Source organism: Vombatus ursinus, unplaced genomic scaffold, assembly GCF_900497805.2.
Source record: "Vombatus ursinus unplaced genomic scaffold, bare-nosed wombat genome assembly UNPS02009994.1, whole genome shotgun sequence".
NCBI lineage: Eukaryota > Metazoa > Chordata > Mammalia > Diprotodontia > Vombatidae > Vombatus > Vombatus ursinus.
In genome coordinates this window covers 6,774,849-6,795,071 of record NW_020949772.1, presented here as the reverse complement: position 1 = coordinate 6,795,071, position 20,223 = coordinate 6,774,849, and the positions used below count along the sequence as shown (strand labels likewise).

Below are 20,223 nucleotides of genomic sequence, written 5' to 3'. Positions count from 1 at the left end.
GCATGGTTTGTCATTTCCTTCTCCAGCTCATTTTACAGATGAGGAAACTGAGTCAAACAGGGTGAAGCGATTTTTCCCAGGGTCACATAACTAGTAAGTGTCTGAGGCTGGATTTGAACTCATGAAAATGTCCTCCTGATTCCAAGTCCAGTGCTCTGTCCACTGCACCACCCAGTTGCCCCCAGAATCACAAAGACCTGAATTTAAATCCTGCCTCAGACATATACTGACTATGTGACCTGGGGTAAATCAGTTAACCTCTCTTAGCCTCAGTTTCCTCATTTATAAAACACATGGGTTGCATTGATGGTGTCTAAAGTCCCTCCTAGCTCCAAATCTGTGATCCTATGATCCTTAGTCTTTTCCCCTTCTAGTGCCTCAGTTTCCTCATCTGTAAAATGAGAGTGTTGGGCTGGATGACCTCTAAGGTTTGTTGTGAGGATCAAATGAAATAATACTTCATTTGTAAAGTAAAGTGCATTTGTATAAATGCTAGCTATTATTATTATTGGCAAATAAGCGCTTGGTGATGGATTGGCTAGGTTAATCTGCGCCCCTTCCCTCTAGAGCGATAGCAATTCTATCATAAATTTATCTCTTGATCGATATGTTCTGTGTCTCATGCTGGGAACCTGAAGAAGTGAATTTTAATTTTGTTTGTTTTTGTTTCCCCCTTTTAAGAACCACTTGGTCCCATGGAGCTTCTGGGAAATGATGGCATTTCTTACCCCTGGGATCCTGCTGTGAGTCATGATGCTGAGTGAGGGGCCAGGGCTGCATGGAGGTGAGGTGCCTCTTTATAGTAACTCACCACTCGCCGGGCACGAGGGTCTGAACTAGTATCAATATTTATTAAGCTGAAGCAATAGAGGAGGAACCCAGAAAACAAGTCACTAAAAATAGAATGAAAAACAGAAGTAAGGGTTTCCACAGATTGGTATATTGAAAATGCCCAGTTTTTCAAATGCTGACAAGTATCCAGTGTGACTCTGAGGTCAGAGGAGGAGCTGCTACTTAGGGGCTGCACATTCCAAGCAAGTCACTTCTGTGCCTCTGTTTTGCCATGTGTAAAGTCAGTTAGATGGGGAACCCCCCCCCACTTTACAGCAGAGAGATATTGTGAGGAATGAAGACCAAGAGGGCAGAAGGCTTCAGGGCTAGGAAAGTTAAGGAATAATTATCCAATTATTCACAGTATAGTGAAGGGAGTCAGAGGACCTAAGTTCACATCCTGGCTTTAACGTATACTACCTTTGTCACCTTGGACAAGTCTCTTCCTTTCCCTGGGCCTCAGTTTCCTCATCTATATCATCAAAAGGGTTGGATTTGGGAGGGGGGTTGTTTTTTGTTTATTAGTTTGTTTGTTTGGGTTTTTTTTTTTTAAATTTACATAGAATTTACTATGGGCCAGGCAGTATGCTGAGCATTTTATAATTACTATCTCATTTGGTCGTTACAACAACCCTGGGAGGCAGGTGCTATTATTATCCCCATTTTATAGATGAGGAAACTGAGGCAGACAGCAGTTAAGTGACTTGTCTAAGGGCATGCAGCTACTAAGTATCTGAGGCTGACTTTAAACCCAGATCTTCCTGACTCCAGGTCCAGAGCTCTAGTCATTGTGCCACCTAGCTGCCTAGTTGGACTTCATGACCTTTAAGGTTCAGTTCTTCTCACCTCTAATTCCATGATCCCAAGTGTCTTCCCCTTCCTATGCCTCAGTTTCCTCATTTGTAAAATGATTATGTTGAATTTGAAGGTCTCTCCCAGCTCTAAGCCCATTATCCTAAGTCTCTTCCTCTCCCCATGCCTCAGTTTCCTCATCTGTAAATTGAGAGGCTTGGGCTAAATGACCTCTAATGACCCTTCCAGCTCTGTGTCTAGGGTCCTAGGATCCTCTTCTCCAGAATAGGAGAATTTGTTTCAGAACAAATCTTTTTTTCCGTGGCTTTGTGACTTGTGCATTAAAAAAAAAAAGTGGACCTAGAATAAAATTTTTTTAAAAAGAAAAATGGAGCTAAAGTCGACTTGGATGCTTCTCCTTCCTCTTGGGAAAGCACCACATGACGCCACAGCAGAGAAACTTCTGTTCCTCCTCTCGGCAGCCCCAGTAGGCTTTTGGACCCTTTGTGTACAGCTGGGACTTCACCAGAGAGATGCTCACCCTTTCCCACAGCTATCACTTTCCTGAGTATTGAGGTAGGGCCTGTCCTACTAATGGAAAAGCCCTCATGTCTAGCAGAGATCATGCTAGTGAACCTCTCCAGTAAAAAGAGGTGGCTGAGGCTTGAGGGCAGACGGCTCAGCTTCTCTGGACAGCCCAACGGCTTTGAATCTCATTGCCATCTTGACCAAGCCTCCTATTAATAGCACACATTTACGTAGTCTTTTAAAGTTTGCAAAGCATTTTACAAATGTTATCTCACTTGGGCCTCACAATAACCTTGGGATGTAGGGACTATTAGTAACCCCACTTTATGGATGAGGAAACGAAGGCAGATAGAGGTTAAATGACTAACCCAGAGTCACACAGTCAGTATTTGTTTGAGGCAGGATTCTAACTCAGGTCTTCCTGATTCCACCACCTAGCTGCCACACCTTACACAACTCCCCAGCAGCATGCAAGCTCCTTGAGGGCACGGGAAGTTTCACGACTGTGTTTGTATCCCCAGGACCTAGTAGAGTCCCTTGTACGTAGTAGGCACTTAATAAATGCTTGTTGATCGATGTATTTCACCACAACCCAGCAATTCACAGTATCTCAGGGTTGGAAGAGACATTGGAGGGAATCTCATCCAAGCTGGACTTAGCCATCCCTACCAGGTGTGTTCCAGTCTTGGCTTGAAGACCTCCAGCAAAGGTACACCCTGTAATACCCAAAACAGCCCATCCCCCTTCTGGATAGCTGTCATTCGGAGCATTATAGATTTCGAGATGGAAAGGGCCTTTGAAGCCATCCAACTATAGGATCATAGTTTTAGAACAGGTCGCCCCACCGAAAAATTCAGCTAAGGCTCATGGTAGATAGAAGAATGGACTTGGAATCAGGAAGACCTGCATTCAGAATCCTTCCTTAGACATTCACCTACTGCATGATCCTGGGAAAGTCATTTAATCTCCCTCAGCTTCTATTTCCTTCTCTGTAAAAAAGAAGTGGTTGGAATTGACAACCTCTAGGGTACCTTCTCGTTCTAAATTGATAGTTCTATGAATCCAACCCTTTCACTCATAGATGGGGAAACTGAGGCAGACAGTAATTAAGTGACTTGCCCAGGGTCACACAGCTAGGAAGGATCTAAGGGAGGATATGAACCCCTTTCTTCCTGACTCCAGGTCCAATGTTCCAGCCACCCTGGCTTTCCAACCCACCTTGATTTACAAATGAGGAAGCTAAGTCCCACAGAAGAGAAATGACTTGTCCAATGTCAGGTAGAGGACATGGCAGAGCTGGGATTTGAACTCAGGACCCTCTGACTCTAAATACATTATCTTTTTACTACTCCATAGCAATCATGAAATTTTCCCTTCCACGAACCTGAAATCTACTTCTCTGTGCACAAAAGTAATGTGTACTTCGAGTATATTTTATTTATTGGAAAGATACTCAAATACTAAGGAGAGGTACCACTACCTCTGAAATTCTAGAGTGAAGAAGCTAGGTGGTTCGATGGGTAGAGCACCGGGACCTCGTATCGGGAAAACCTGAGTTCAAATCCAGCCTCAGACACTTACCAGCTGTGTGACCCTGGATGAGTCACTTTAACCTCTGTCTGCCTCAGTTTCTTCCTCTATATAACAAAGATAATAACAACACCTACTTCCCAGGATTATTGAGAGGACCAAGTGAGATAATATTTGTAAAGTGCTTTGCAAACCTTCAAGTGCAATGTAAATGTTGGTTATTCTTATTATCATTCCCTTAAGTCAGGAAGATTTGAGTTCAAATCTGGACTAAGGAACTTCTTAGCTGTGTGACCCTGGGCAAGTCAGTGAATTCTCCTAGCCTCAGTTTCTTTTTCAATAAAATGAGGATAATAACAGCACCTACCTCATAGGAGTGTGTGAAGATTAAATGAGATAAGAGATGTAAAACACTTTGCAAATCTTAAGGCGCTATAGAAATGTAGCTGATTATTATTGCCATTATTATTATTGTTATTATTATTATTATTATTATAATATTTCCTCCACCTGGCATATCTTTCCTCACTCATCACCCCCTTTTGAAGTCCCACTCATCTTGAAGCCAGTTCAAATACCAACTCCCTAATTGGCTAATGTTATAACTGACATTGTTATGTAACACCCCAGACCTGAGGCATTTATGCTGGACTCCTCAGTGAAATGAAGGGACTGGACTCTGTGGCCCAGAGGGCCCTTCTAACTCTCTAACTCTGACCCTTTCACCTTGGGAAATTTACTTCAACTCCCTGGGCCCCTGTTTTCTCATCTGTGAAATGACAGGGTTGAACTCGATGGCCCTGAGCACCTTTGCAGCCCAAACTTCACGATCCTCTGACCCAGTAATTGTTCTAATCTCCCACAGCCACAAATGTCCTTGCAGTCCCCAGGTAGGATTGGAGAATGAGGGCTGAGCTGACCCAGGGAAAACACATCGAACAAGACCCGATTTGAAACGCTTACCGCGCAGCTGGTATTGACTCAGGACAGATTGTTTTACTGCCGTTCTGCCCCAGACACAGAGAAGCCATAGAAAACTCAAACCAGGAAGGGGTGCTGCTTCCTACCACTCCCTCCCCTCTAAGGCACAGTGGAAATCCAACCCAGCCTTGACAGCAGTCACTTACCTCCTCTCCAAGGGCAAATTATGTAAAGCAAATCAATCACAACAAGAATCATAATAAGTAATAGCCGACTCCATAGAGCGCAAAGGTTTGCAGGGCTTTGTTGTGTGTTATCTGACTTGATCTCTATGCAACAGCCCTATGAGGTCAATGGTACCAATATATTATCCCCATTTCATAGATGAGGAACCTGAGCGCCACAGAAGTAACTCTGTGACTTGGTCAAGCTTAATAAGCTTAATAATACACCTAATAAGTGCCAGAGGTGGGATTCAAACCTGGCTCTCTGTTGATTCCAAATCCAACATTCTTTCCAGTCTGTGCAACTCCAGGAGGAAGATCGAAGACTAACCTTACTTTTTGTGCTCAGTTATTCAGTTGTTTCATTGACTCTTGTATCTAATCATACTAGCACCCCTGCTCCTGTTGCCATCATCCTCCCCACGCCCCACCCCATGCATAAGTAGCTACTCTCTAGTTCCAGTAGTACATGAAAAAGACTCACTTCAGGCATCTGGAACATGGCAAAGAGGTTTTAATAGTGGGGATTCCATCCATTGCTTGAGGACATATCTAGAGAAGGCAGTATTTTCAAAGGCAACCTCCTCTTCTTCCCCTATTCCCACCCTCAATTCCCACAAATCACTTCTATCACACATGTCTCTTTGGCATCCTGATGAATTCAGTCAGGGCGTGACATTCAAAAGGTCTGGAGGTCCCTCTGAACATCTGGATGGCTTCTGGAGCTAGTCTCCCTAACAGCATAACTCTTTGGGTAGGGTTTTGACGTTGTTATTCCTTCTGAATTCTGTGTCTTTGATTCTCCTGAGCGCTTGGGTCTCAGGCCCCGGATCTTGAACTTGGTATAGACTTTTGGGAAAGAAGGGCTTGAGAAGTAATATATCAGGGGGTCCAGCATGCTGTTCATATAGGTGAAGCTGAGGGTAATGTGAAGGGCCACATGCATGGATGTATTACAAGCACTTGATGGGACTGTCCAGAGAAAGTACAGTCTGGCTGAGACACTGGGCAGGTAGCAGACAACAAACACAACAGCCACCACAATGATGAAGCGGGTGGCCTTTTTCACCCGGGTTTGCCTGGTCAGCTGCTGCCTCTGCCTCAGGCTCCCAATGACGTTGAAGGAGCAGAAGGAGATGATGCTCAGTGGCAGGAAGAACTGCAGCTGGAACATGATGTCATGCCAGCCATTGGCAGACTCCATGATGAAACTCTCACAAGACACGGTTCTGCCCCGCACACACAGGTGGTTCTCAGTCAGCAGAAACAGAGTTCCCACAATGACCATGGCCCAGAGGGCGCAGGTGATGCACGTCGCTGTCCGGTTGGAGATGGTGTTCAGGGCGTGGTGGGGGTGGACCACCTTGAAATAACGATCTACAGCCACCACTGTGAGAAATACGATGCTCCCGGCTCGGTTGGTGGCCAGCATGAACAGTACCACTCGGCAAGGGATGTCTTCAAAAACCCATTTCCGATTTTTCCGGTAGTAATCGGTCCGAAAAGGGAGACATACCATCAGAAGGAAGTCTGCCACGGCCAAGTTGAAAAGGTAGATGGTGCTTGGTTTCCATGACTTCATATGGAAGCAGAAGCCACACAGAGCGAGGCCGTTGCCCAAGGCTCCGAGCACGAATGCCAGGACCAGCAAGGGAGGCATCACCTGGGCGATGGTATCCCCTTTGAGGACGCAGCAAGTTCCATTCATGACTGAGAGAGAGCCGGGGAGCGGGGCTCTTCTGTCCGTCTGCCAGCTGAGCTGAAAGCTATCTGAGCCTTACTCTGCCGCACGCTGGCATGGACCAGCCAGCTGATTCTCCGACTTTACCACGGTAGGATGCAGGTGTCTTACATCACACACATCTCATCTCTACCACCGCAAGAACAGAGATGTTAATCAGGAAACGACAGAGTCAGAGGGGCCTCCCTTGACCCAGCTCACAAGCTGGTGGCCTCCCCTGGAGAAAAGTGGTATGCCAGGGCTAGGACTGGAAGCTCGATGAGCTTGCCCACTAAGCGATCCTTTCCCAGGGAGCAGCCAACAGATCCACTGCGACTCTTGCTGCCGATCGCGATGTCTTTTTTTTTCCTCGCCCAAGAAATGGTTGGGATAATTTTCATTTTCAGCTGGCCGGTTTCTCCTTGCAATCGCTCTAGACTGACTAGCACAAACTGCTTGAAAGGCACCAAGAGCTTGTTTGCCATCCCTCCTGGCGGGGAAAGGCAAACATTTCCTGGAGCTGTTCCCTGCTCCTTTGCTTGCGTTCCTCCCCCTGACCTTTGACTGACTGCCCAGTCCTCTCCTCCAACCCCATGGGGAGCCTGCATGGAGTAACGGAAGGAGAGGAGGGTCAGCTGTCTGCAATACCATGGACTTATTCCACATTTAGACACATGGAGCAGGGACGGAGGAGAGGAGTTTAAAGGCTAATTCTGAGAAATCATTCTTAAGAATCAGAATTGGTTTCGTTGCTGGGAAAAGCCACCGTGGCCACCATGACCACTTACCCTGACAACCGATGCCATGCTCTCCTGTACACATCCTTCCTCTGCCCCAGATCAACTGTCCAATTTTTTAAAGGCTGTGAAATGGAAACAGGCATCTTTTCTCATTGGTCTACTTTTATCTTTTCGGGAGTCAAATCCCCACACTCCTGAGAAGAGAAGCCTGGTATGTTTTCAAGAGATAATCAGGCTCTGAACTTGCCATGAGTGATTCAGGCACTCAAAAGCTGAAAAATATTTTGTTAGTGGGTTTCACTCAGTCAGTAGGGGACCAGTAAAGAAAGCAGAGCTGGGACTGAGCAATGTAGCCAGTTTGTCGGTGTATTCAAATGACCAGACACAAAGGTGGCCATAGTATAACCCAGAAAAGCCCTTCCTCCCAAAGACTCTGGGGTCATATGGACCAGGTCTGATCCTGTGCTCTGACCCAAGAGGATCAATCTTTCTTTGCCACTCATTGTCCCCACTTTGAGTTGCTCCAATTAAATCTAATGTTCTTGAAGTATAGCTTGGGTCTGCATTTCTCCAAATTTGGGCAACAGAGTCACCTATCTCCCATACAAACAATCAGGGTAAGAAATGCATATTGAGCATAGGGAAGCTTTGTATTTACCCCCCACAGAAAAGGTAGAAGAAACAAAGAACTCACAGGAGGTTACAAATAGATTCACAAATGCATAGAGCATTGAAGAGCTTACCTAGGGTTGCTCTCAGGGTAATCCTTGGCATTGCTGTGAGCTCCTCTTCCACACAAAGTCCTATCTAGTTCCCCTAGATTTCACAGTGCCACTTTGTGGTACTAAAATCCCATATTTTACAGGAAGTCTTTCCCAATCCTTCTCAATTCTAGTGCCTTCCCTATTAATTATTTCCTATTTATCCTTTATCTAAACTGATGTGTGTGTGTGTGTGTGTGTGTGTGTGTGTATTGTTTCAATGTTGTCTCTCCCATTAGATTATAAGCTCCTCGAGGGCAGGGGCTGTCTTTTGCTTCTTTGTATATCTTAGGACAGTGCCTGGCACAGAGTAGGAGCTTAATAAATGTTTACTGACTGATTGGTTTAGATTCCCTCTGGAAAGCAAACACACTGGATTCTGAACAAACTCCTTTTCCATTTGACCTTTAATGTTTGAGTAAACTCACTGGCTTTACTCTCCAAATAGTCCACTGTACAGGAGTTATGAAGGCAATCCTCAGGAAGCATACAACATCAGGAAACTCCCTTCTCTTTCTTAAAGGTTCAATCCCCAAACTCTTGAACTTGGAACCTCACAAAGTTGGTCTTACCATGAGACATCTCTGAAAGCTAATGCTGCTCAGGAAATCTCCCTTAGCTGGCCAGAAGTTTAGATTACAGAATCATGCTTCTTGAGGAATTGAGAATCCTTCCTCCTTCACACAAGCCTTTGACATTTTTGAACATTGTCCATGAAACAATCCACAGACAGAATGGGCACGCACATATCTGCCTCTGCCATGTGGCATGTAGGAAGTCTCTTAATGCCTGGAATCGCTACTCCTTTCAGGCCACATACAAGCACATATCTAGAGATGCCATTTGCTTCTGCCACAAACTCCTCTTCGGGGGAGAAAGATATGTATGAGCACCATTTTCTTCACCCCCACCCCAGAAAACAGATCCACTCTCTGAGTGCTGGTCTGTCTTTTCTTTTTTTCTTCACTTAATAGCATTTTGGATTTTTTTTCCAATTACATGTGAAGATAATTTTTAACATTCACTTTTATAAGATTTTGAGTTCCAAACTTTTTTCTCCCTCCATCCCTCCCTCCCATTCCTCTTCCCCAAGATGGCAAGCAATCTGATATAAGCTATGCATGTCTGGACTGACTTTTCAAAGAGAAAGAGCCTCTAGCTTGCTTTTATAAATATGGAGGGCAACAATTGTTCTGAAAAGAGTCTGTCCTTCTGACTCTCAGTCAACCAATCACCAGGAGTTTCTGGTGTCCTGTCAGCAAGTTGCCAGTGGACATATTCAAATTCCATGAGAAGTTGCCTCTCCAATGCCTCGTATAAAGTTGATTGGGGATCTCATCACACTGACCAGGGCCACCCTTTCCCTGACTCCCATCAACTCTCTCATAATTAAATCACAGATTTAGAACTAGGACTGACCTTAAAGGACATCCAGGCCAAATTTTTACAGCTGAGGAAACTGAGGCCCAGAAAAGTTAAATGACTTGCTGAAAGCCACACAGCTAGAAAGTAATAGAATCGGGGTTTGAACCCAGGGTCTTGAACTTTATGCCCAGTACTCTTTCCACTATACTATGTTCCTTTTCATAATCATAGTGGAGACCCTTAAGGATGTGGATCACCATGCCTGGGAGGCTCTCTCTCCTCATCTCTGCCTCCTGGCCTCCCTGGCTTCCTTAAGGTCCCAGCTAAAATCCCACGTTCTGCAGGAAGCCTTTCCTGCTTCCCTGCAATGCTAGGGCCTTCCCTCTGTTGCTTATCTCCAATGTATCCTGTCCATAGCTTGTTTATACGTAGTTGGTTTTTTTTTGGCTAGGCAATGGGGTTAAGTGACTCGCCCAGGGTCACACAGCTAGTAAGTGTTATGTGTCTGAGGCCGAATTTGAACTCAGGTCCTCCGGAATCCAGGGCCGGTGCTCTATCCACTGTGCCACCTAGCTGCCCTCATACATAGTTGTTTGCATATTGTCTCTTCCACTGGATTGTGGGTTCCTCAGGACTATCTTTTACCTTTTTTTGTGTCTCTAGCACTTAGCACGGTGCCTGGCACAGAGCAGGTGCTTAATAATGCTATTGACAGAATGACTGACAGAACCTTGAAACAATTCAAATCCCACCTCAATTACTGGGTAAGTGGTCCTGGGCAAATCATTTGACCTCTTTGCATCTCACTTCCCTCATCAATAAAATGGGAGAATTAGAGTCAAAGGCCTCACATAGTCCTTCTATGATCTTATGAAATACTGTTATCATTTCAGATTTAGATTGGGCTTTTTCCACATGGAACCGGGGGATTACCCATTCATATTCCATAAGTAGCAAGCTTTGCTTATGGAGGGGGGAATGAGCAGAGATGCAATTTTGTGGAAATTATGCCTAATGGACTGCAACCTGGAGAATTTTCCAGATCTCTTGTATGATGGGTGTTCGACTCTGGAAAAAGCCTGTTTAGACAGCAGGGTGCCGTGGAAAGAGTCCTGGGTTTGGAGTCAGAGGAACTAGATTCAAATATTGGCTGTTGCTTACTGCCTGGGTGACCTTAGATAAGGCATATTCCCTCCTCTGCTACTCAGTTTCCTCATCTGTAGAATGAAGGTTGGATAAGATGAGCTCAGTCACTTCCAGGCCAAGTCTGTGATCTCCATGTCTTGGTATCCCGTTTCATAGTTAGCCGATGTCTTTTCCATACTGCCTCGTTGTATTGTTCCGACAGCAACAACCACAACAACAATAAGGATTTTTATAGCACTTTAAGGTTTGCTAAACACTTTATAAATATTATTTTATCTTCACAACAAGCCTGGGAGATAGGTGCTATTTTTATCCCCACTTTATAAATGAGGAAACTGAGGCAGATAGTGGTTAAGTGACTTGCCCAGGGTCACATAGTTAAATTTTTCTGAGGCTGGATTTGAACTCTGGCGACTCCAGGTTCACTGCTGTATCTGCTGCGCCACTTACTCTGGAGGGTTGATGGGTTGCCACGTCTGGTTTCTAGATAAGTATATTGAGGCTGAGAGAGGTTAAGTAACCGGACAAAGGGAGGGAACAAACATTTATTAAGCACCTACTATGTGCTAGGCATATGCTCAGAAATATTATTTCATTTGATCTGATGTGACAAAACTATTAAGTGCTAGAACCAGGATTTGAGCCCAAGTCTCCTGGGTACAAGGCTGGATTTAGAGTCAGATGACCCAGGTTCAAATACTTTCTCTGCCGCTTACTACTCAAGTGACCCTGGGCAAGTCATTTAACTTTTCTGGACCTCTTCATCTATAAAATTAGAGCATTGCACCAAAGTATGTTTAATGTCCCTTCTAATTCTAAATTCTGTGATCCTAAATTCAATTGTCTGATTGATTCCTGAAGTTTCTAACCAAATGTAAACAATAGAAAGGATTTTTAGAAAGGTTAGAGGTTTGTACAGTTTCTTCTATGGGATCCAGACTCTTTTAGTGAATGCTATGGTTTCTTTTTCCAATTTGCTGTACTGCTTCTACTCATTAAGGCCTCTCTCCATCTATCTGTCTGCAAAATGCCATAAATAGCCATAGAATCATAGTATAAGGGTATTTGTGTCCACCGCAACACCAGTTCGTGTAATTTGAGAAAGCTTGGACTTCTTGATTAAATCTATCAATCAAAAGTGTAAACAAGTCCTTAATTTGAGAAGAGTGAAATATTTTGATCATTGGATGAAGATAGATTAACAGCTGTATTGGAAATGTCTTGTGATTGACTGAAAGAATCAGACACCCTTCTAGGCTTAGGTAAGACATGGTGAGACAGTTCAAAATCTCATATCCCAGATCTGTGGTGGTCAGATTCAGTGGTGATGGAATCTTAAGTTGAAGAAGAATGAGTTTTTCTTCCCTTTTTCCCATATTGACCAAGAGATGACCTTGTGATGACCTTATGAACCTTGAGAGGTTAGAAAATCTGAAATTCCCATCACAACTCGTAGTAGGACAGCAGCAACTGACAGCAATATCTGCCTCTGGGAGCTGAGCATCACACCGTGGACAAACTAGATACAGCAAGGAAAGGCAGCTTTAGGACTCTACAAGGGTAATAATGACCCTTGTAGCCCAGAAGAGAGATATACCTGAGGGGAATTTCATAAGGGCTGTATGAAGGGGAAAAGGCCTATCTTTGGCCATACAGGCTTTCTGTTTAGGTACATTTTCCCCATTGTGCACATTGTGTGTGCAGTATGAGAGTGTACCCCCACTTTGTGGGCAATGTTTCTGTAATAACTATCCTTCACACAAATAGAGACACAGACACAGACACACACACACACAGACACACACACACACACACACACACACACTTAATAAATACCCTTTCTAAAAAGTCATTTTGGTGGGCAGCTAGGTGGCGCAGTACATAGAGCTCCAGCCTTGGAGTCAGGAGGACCCGAGTTCAAATGTGGCCTCAGACACTTGACACTTACTAGCTGCGTGACCCTGGGCAAGTCACTTAACCCCAACTGCCTCACAAAAAAAATGAGGGAAAAGTCATTTTGGCTGGTAATTAATAGGGAGCACACTGGTTGGGGCACATGAGCAATAATACTAGAAAATTCCCATCCCCCTCTTCCTAGGATACTAGGAGCAACTCTGAGGGGGGTGGGAATTTTCAGCTGCCCCCTGGGAGACCTGGCCTTCCAATGCAAGTGCAAGTTAAGGGAGTGAGTCCAGAGGAAATGTTACAAGAAAATGGAATAGACTTTGGAAACCATATAACCCAGCCCCTTCATTTTATTTCAATGCTTGGATAGATGCATATAATGTAGATGCTCACTTGCCTTCTTATCCTGAGTGAGTCTTGTCCGTGGTATTTGAGTAAGTCCCTTCTAGAGGATCTGCTGAGTGTGCCAGAGTCATTCCAGTAGTTCTTTTGAGAACTCTTTGATACTAATAAAAAAAACTCTGCCTCTTTGTCAGTTATCCTTTGCTCTCTTGATAGATCCATTCTGTCTCCTTTTTTGGTCACACATGTCACATATGATATCTTTTCAGATACTTGTCATGCTCAAGTTGTTGTTGGTATGTAGGGGGAGGACAGCAGCTTCCTTGCTGGCAGGAAAGTAGGACAAAGGCCATTAGACCCATTCAGTCATTTTCAGTCTTGCTAAGTGAGGCTCTCCGCATGAACCATGAGGGTCATGATGAAGGCTGAAAGGACCTTTCTCACTCTAGACGATACAAAATAATTTCCAAGGGGAAGGACAGGTCTAATATAAAGGGAAATTTGTTCATCAAAGGAAAGGGATTCTGGAAGGCACAATGAACAGAAGGAGAGGGTAGAATTGGATTAGGACCTGGAAGGGATGGGGCTGACGTGAATGGATCTGAAGGAGCAGGGAGTGGTGGCCATGGAAGGGAGCTTTGGCCCAGGTAGCCCATGCTGCTGAATCATAGGTAGTTTGAATGGAACCACTGGGAAGCAGATACTTCATGGCAGCAATGTCAGCCTGCTTGTCAGTCTCTGAGCAAGTGGAAGACCAAGGTGGGAAAGGGGAAGGAATATAAGTGGGCAACAAGGGTTCAGATGGCCAGTCCTTGGTCCTACTCAATGATCAAGGCAGTGGTTGGTGGAATCCAGAGCCGTGCTTCCAAAGGTCTAGGCCCCAGGGGTGGGGAACCTGCAGCCTTGAAACCACATGTGAAGCCCTTTGACTGAATCTTGAGGCCACACTTGAGGACCTAGAGGGCCACATGTGGCCTCAAGGCTTCCGGTTCCCCACCTCTGGTTAGGGTAAAACAAGCAAATAAATAAGGATGCCAGGCCCTGAACAGGAGGTGGCAATTCAAAGACCAAAATGAAAACAGTCTCTGTCTTCAAAGAGTTTCCATTCCAGGGATGGGGCATGGGGAGAGGGATATTGCATATAAACAGAAGAAGAAATGAAAGGTGATCTGGAAGAGAGAATGCAAACCACAAGCCGTGGCAATTCAGAATATCATCGTCCCTGCTTTGCAATGCCCCAGAATGGGTCTGGTAGCCACAAGGGCTTCCCTTTTCCTACACAGATAACACCTGCACTTCTTCCCCAAGTCGTCTCTCTGTTTCACTAAGGTCTGGTCAGATACTTCCTCCAGTCTCCTCTGCCGTCATTCTGGCCTGCAGCCAAAGGATTAGAGGAAGGAAGACAGACTTTCTATTCTCTGGAGACCACGATGTCACTCACCTGTTGTGCCCACTCTGATGCTTTTCACAAGCTAACCCACCTGGAGGGGCTTACAAAGATGATGCCACAATGTCACAGCCGTAGACAGGGACCTTGGAGGTCAGCTAGTCCAACTCCACTTCACAGATGAAGAAACTGAGGCCCAGTGAGAAGTGTGACCTTGCCCAAGGTCACAAAAGGAATCAGCGGCATGGCTGAGATGTGAACCCATGCCCTTGAACTCCATATCCTCTAGTTTTCCCACCACAACCTGAAAGCCTTGATCTGAGAGAAACAATGCAATAGCAGAAGGAACACTATAATAACAGTGAGTATTTATCTAACGACTTAAGGTTTGCAAAACACTTTACAAATATTTTCTTATTTGATCTTATGACAACCCTGGGAGGCAGGTGTTATCCTTATTCCCATTTTACAGATGAAGAAACCAAGGTAGATAGTGGTTAAATGACTTGCCCAAGGTCACACGGCTAGTAAGTGTCTGAAGTCAAACTTGCGCTCAGGTCTTCCTGACTCCAAGTCCACTGCTCTGTGCACTGTGGCACCCGCTGCTGTTCTCACAGGTTATTTATCCTCTCTGCCTCAGATCCTTCGACTGGGTAACTGTTACAAAAATACATTGCTTACTTCTGGGAAAACGCATTGTAAACCTCAAAGCTCTATGGTGGCATGAAATTGTTCTGGGCCTGGGATTTCCTCAGTGTCCCAAGTCCCTAGGAGGAAATTCCCTGTCTCATTAGAGATCAGCAATTGCTCCCATTTGCCCAGAGATGCCCAGACAATGTGTGTGTATCAAAGGGAGGACCGCCCCCAGATTGTCGTGACTCTAAGGGTGCTGGTCTGTCCTTGCTGCTTTACCCTGTGTGAGAGACAGCGTGGTGTAGTGGTTAGGACCCTGGGTTGACACCCTGCCTTAGACACTTACTACCTGGTGATGCTGGACAAACCATCTCACTTTGTTTTCTCACCTGTAAAATCAGAGAGTTGGACTCACTTATCTCTCAAGTACTTGCTGTTCTGAATCTGTGGTCCTATGGAAAGATTATCGTCTTTCCCATAGTTGGTCAGACTTGAAGACAAAATTATTCTCAGGTTCACTCTTGTGTCCCAGATTAAAAATAATTTATCTAAATGCCTCATCTGTCTGTCCTTTGTCTAACTGTTTCCTTCTCCGGATTTTGTTTCATTTCGTTCTTCCATATCATTCCCATCACTTGAAATATTTTCTCACCTCAATTTTGGCAAACACTTCCTTCCTTCCTCCTGCACCCCTTCTTGGGAGGCCTACGAACCCCACCATGATGGCCTGATTAACACACACATGGACACACACATTCACATACAATTCACCTACATGAACGCACAAACATGAATACAAACAATACACTTATACATGTATAGGCACAGTTATACACACGAACTCGTCTGCAAACACATTCACATATGCACAGACATACATGCACATACATGTATACATATAATACACATATACATATATGCCCAGACCCTTCCAACACATAATTACATTCAGTACTTCAAGAAGCAGTGGTTTTTTCAGTGCGGCAATTGGGCTTCAGTCCTGGATACAAAATGTGCTATTTTCTGTACTGTCTTCCCCCATTAGGCAGTGCTTAGCACGATGTTTGGCAAACCATAGGTGCTTAATAAATGCTTACTGACTAACTGGGGTGTAGGGTGTGTTCAGGGAAGACAAGTACCTCTGGTGTGAGGGCTGCTGAGCCCTTTTCAGGGCTGCTTTCCACCTTTGGCGTCCGCCTGATACACTTAATTCTCACCTGTGTATCCAACAAGCTGAAGCATGCACAGCGGCCAAAACCTGAAAGAAGATTGAGGGGAACCAAACCCATCAGTGAGGTAAGAGGGCGTCTACCCCAAGCATGCGAAGACTTCCCCTGGCGGAATGGACAGATGAGAACAATTTGTTCCAATAGCCGTGAAGACAGCTGAAGCAGGTGCTGTGGAGTGCTTGGAGCTTGGTTAGACATTGAAGGCACCAAGGTTATCCACTGCACCTCAAGCCATCTTGACTGTCCTATAACTGGACCGTGACAACCATGGAAGAGAGAGTGAGGCCGATGACTTCATGCAACTCTGCCTCACTTAAATCTGATTTATGTGTGAATCAAAAGACATCACCCACATCACTACCATTTTTACTTATCTCAGAGTCCTGTGGTGACAGGCAAGTGACGAAGCAGCAGGTGTGGGTACACTGGGAGCTGTAGTTACAACCCTGCACAAAGACAGCCCAGGCCATAGGGTTGTCTCTCACTGGAAGCAGCAGTGAGATTCAACAGCCCCCTGGGTGTCTGAGCAACTTTTTAAGGACTGCACTACTCATCTCCTTGTGTGAGGAAGGGGCTAGGAAAGGTGCCCTAAAAACTGTCTGCTTACTCAACCCTGGCCTGTTTACTGTGTCAGGCAGGGAATCCCATCCTGTGGTTGAAACACAAACACACAGAAATGTACAAAAACTTCTGCAAAGATGATTCTACTCACTATCAGTACGTGGAATGTGTGCATGCTTAAAGTTACCACAAAACCCAATAGAACTGAAAGATGAACAGCTTTTGTTGTGAGAGGTATCACATCCAAATAGCAGCCCTGAGTGAAACAAGGCTGGCAAATGCAGGCCAGCTTGCCAAAGTTGGAGCTGGATACACATTTTTCTGGAGTGGCTGTAGTGAAGGGGAGTGCTGGGAAGCTGGTGTAGCTTTTGCAATCAAAACTAATCTAGTCAGCAAGCTTGTATGCCTACCAAAAGGAGTGAATGACAGGCTCATGACAATGCGATTGCCACTTGCAGAAAAACACTATGCCACCATCCTCAGTACCTATGCTCCTACCATGATGAACCTTGATGAGGTCAAAGAAAAATTTTCTGAAGACCTGGAAATCATCAATATGCCAGAAGAGGACAAGCTTATAATTCTGGGTAACTTTAATGCTAGAATAGGCTGAGACTACCAGACATGGCAGGGAGTCCTTGGAAAGAATGGAGTTGGAAACAGCAACAGCAATGGTCACTTACTATTGAAGACTTGTGCATGTCAAGACCTTCTCATCACCAACACTGTCTTCTGTTTACCTAAACACTTATAAAACTTCGTGGATGCACCCTCGCAGCAAACATTGGCATTTAATAGACTATGTGATTGTGAGGAGAATGTGTATCCAGCTTCAACTTTGGTAAGCTGGTCTGCATTTGCCAGCCTTGTTTCACTCAGGGCTGCTATTTGGATGTGAAGGCAATGTGTGGCATAGAGTGCTGGACTGATCATAGGCTTATCTTCTCCAAGCTAAATATTCACATTCAATAAAAGTGGCAGCTCCAAGGTAAGATGACTATCAGAGGACTTAATGTCAACAGATTTGCATGCTTCTCTGAACCTGAACAGCGTGTTGCTAACGTGGAGGGAAGGTTGAGCCAACACATAGTTGGCAACAGTAGAGCAGAAAAGGAGTGGGCAGCTTTCAGAGATGTGGTGTATAGCTTTGCATTTGCTCCTCTGGGTCAGAATATTCACAAACATTAAGACTCGTTTGACAGAAATGGTGGGGAAATTCAGAAACTGCTAAACGAAAAACAAGAACTTCACAGGGTTTACCAGTAGGATAGTTCATCTATCTGTAAAAAAGCAGACTTTAACTCCATCAAAAGTAAAGTACAAGTGAAGCTTAGAGAAATGCAGAATTCTTGGTTCAATAAGAAGGCAGATGAAATTCAGTTTTATGCTGATAGTAACAATCCAAAGCACTTTTATGATGCCCTGAAGGCTATTTATGGGCCAAAGACCTATGGTGTATCTCAACTACTCAGTGCTAATGGAGCCACATTGATTAGTGATAAGGAGATGATCCTAGAGAGATGGGCTGAACACTTCCATAGTATTCTCAACAGACAGTCATCAATCAATGAAGTGGTTGACCATTTACCTCAAGTTGAAGTCAATCCCTCCCTAGCTGAAGTTCCAACTGAAGAACAGGTTTTGAATGCCATTAAACTCCTTTCATGTGGCAAAGCCCCTGGTGCTGATTCTATTCCACCTGAGATTTACAAAGTTGGGGGTCCATTGCTCATATAAAAGCTGACTGACATTTTCTGGGTTACATGATAAGAGAAGATTATCTCCCAGGAGTTCAAGGATGCTTCCATTGTCCATCTCTATAAAGGTAAAGGAAATAGATCGTCCTGTGACAATCACAGGGCAGGGGGAGGGGTCTCTTTCTTAGTCATTGTTGGCAAGATTCTTGCCAGAGTCCTCCTTAATAGGCTAATCCTTCATCTGGAAGATGGTCATCTACCTGAGAGCCAGTGTGGCTTCAGAAGGGGCCGAGGAATGGTCGATATGCTGTTTGCTGCCTGACAACTCCAGGAGAAATGCCGGGAGCAGAATAGAGGTCTGTACACAACATTCATTGATCTAACCAAGGCCTTCAATACTGTCAGTCATGAAGGCTTGCCATGAGGGAAAATTATGTCAAAATTTGGTTGCCCGGAGAAGTTCGTCAGCATTGTACATCAATCTCGTGACAGCATGCTTGCCCAGGGTCTAGATAATGGATGATGCTCTTCCCCTTTTCCAGTCACCAATGGAGTGAAGCAAGGTTGAATGCTGGCTCCGTGCTTTTTAGCATGATGTTTTCAGCCATGTCGTCAGATGCCTTCAATGAGGACAAATACGACATCAAGATCACCTACTGCACTGATGGCAAATCACTTAACTTGAAAAAGTTGTAAGCCAAGACTAAAGTGGAGAGAGAGTTGGTGCATGATTTTTTGTTCACAGATGACTGTGCACTCAATGCGGCCTCTGAAGCTGAGATGCAACAAAGCACGGACTGATCCTCTGCTGCTGGTGCTAATTTTGGCCTAACAATCAACACCAAGAAAACACAGGTGCTTTTCCAGCCGCACCACACCATCCATAGGTAGAACCATCAGTCAAAGCAAATGGGGAAGTTTTGAATAGTGTGGATAAGTTTGCTTACCTTGGTATACTTTCCAGGGATATGCCCACTACATTGACAATGAGGTTGATGCACACAGATCAGTGTTTGGGAGGCTCTGAAGGAAAGTATGGAAGAGAAGAGGTGATGACCAAACTGAAGGTCTACAGAGTTGTTGGGCTGACCCCATTGTTGTATGCCTATGAAACCTGGACAGTCTACCAGAGCCATGCCAGGAAACTGAGTCACTTTCTTTGAATTGTCTTGGGAAAATTCTGAAGATAACCTGGCAGGATAAGATACTCGACATTGAAGTCCTTTCTTGAGTTGAACTGCCAAGCATTCAAACGCTACTTCAGAGAGCACAATTCTGGTGGGCTGGCCCTGTCGTTCAAATGCCAAAGTACACTTGCCAAAAAGACTGTCTGTGGAGAATTCACACAGGGCAGGTGCTCACATGGTGGTCAGAAAAAGCGATACAAGGACACTCTTAAGAACTCTGGGATTGATTGTGTGACGTGGGAGACACTGGCACAGGACCGCCCAGCATGGCGTGCCCTCATCAGAGAAGGTGCTGTAAGCAAAGCAGAATTGAATTAGCTCAAGAGAAACATAAGATGCACAAACTTAGAGAATCCACCCCAAACATTCACATGGGCTATTTGTGCCCAAGCTGTGGTAGAACATTCCTAGCCAGTATTGGTCTGATCAGACACAGATGGACACACTGGACATCGACCCCAACATAGTGGTGTCGTTTTGATCTTCTTTGAGGAAGTAGCACAACAGCCAACCAACTGAGTCACTGACTGGCCTACACCCTGCGCCTTTGTATTGGCTTTATCCTGTTCCTGAAATGATTTCTCTCCTTACCCTTTGCAATCCCTCATTTCCTTCATGACTCAGTTCCGGTGGGACAGGGGCAGCTAGGCGTCTCAGTGGATAGAGCACAGGCCCTGAAGTCAGGAGGACCTGAGTTCGAATCAGGCTTCAGACACACGTATGT

General features: G+C 44.9%; 1 protein-coding gene across 1 annotated transcript; it reads right to left on the bottom strand.

Moving 5' to 3' along the window:
• Window positions 1-5,333: 5,333 nt before the first annotated feature.
• On the bottom strand, window positions 5,334-7,088 carry HCAR1 (hydroxycarboxylic acid receptor 1). Its single transcript, XM_027853560.1, has one exon. The coding sequence runs from the start codon at window positions 6,532-6,534 to the stop codon at window positions 5,506-5,508; it is 1,029 nt and encodes a 342-aa protein (XP_027709361.1). The 5' UTR covers window positions 6,535-7,088; the 3' UTR covers window positions 5,334-5,505.
• Between the last annotated feature and the right edge of the window lie 13,135 nt (window positions 7,089-20,223).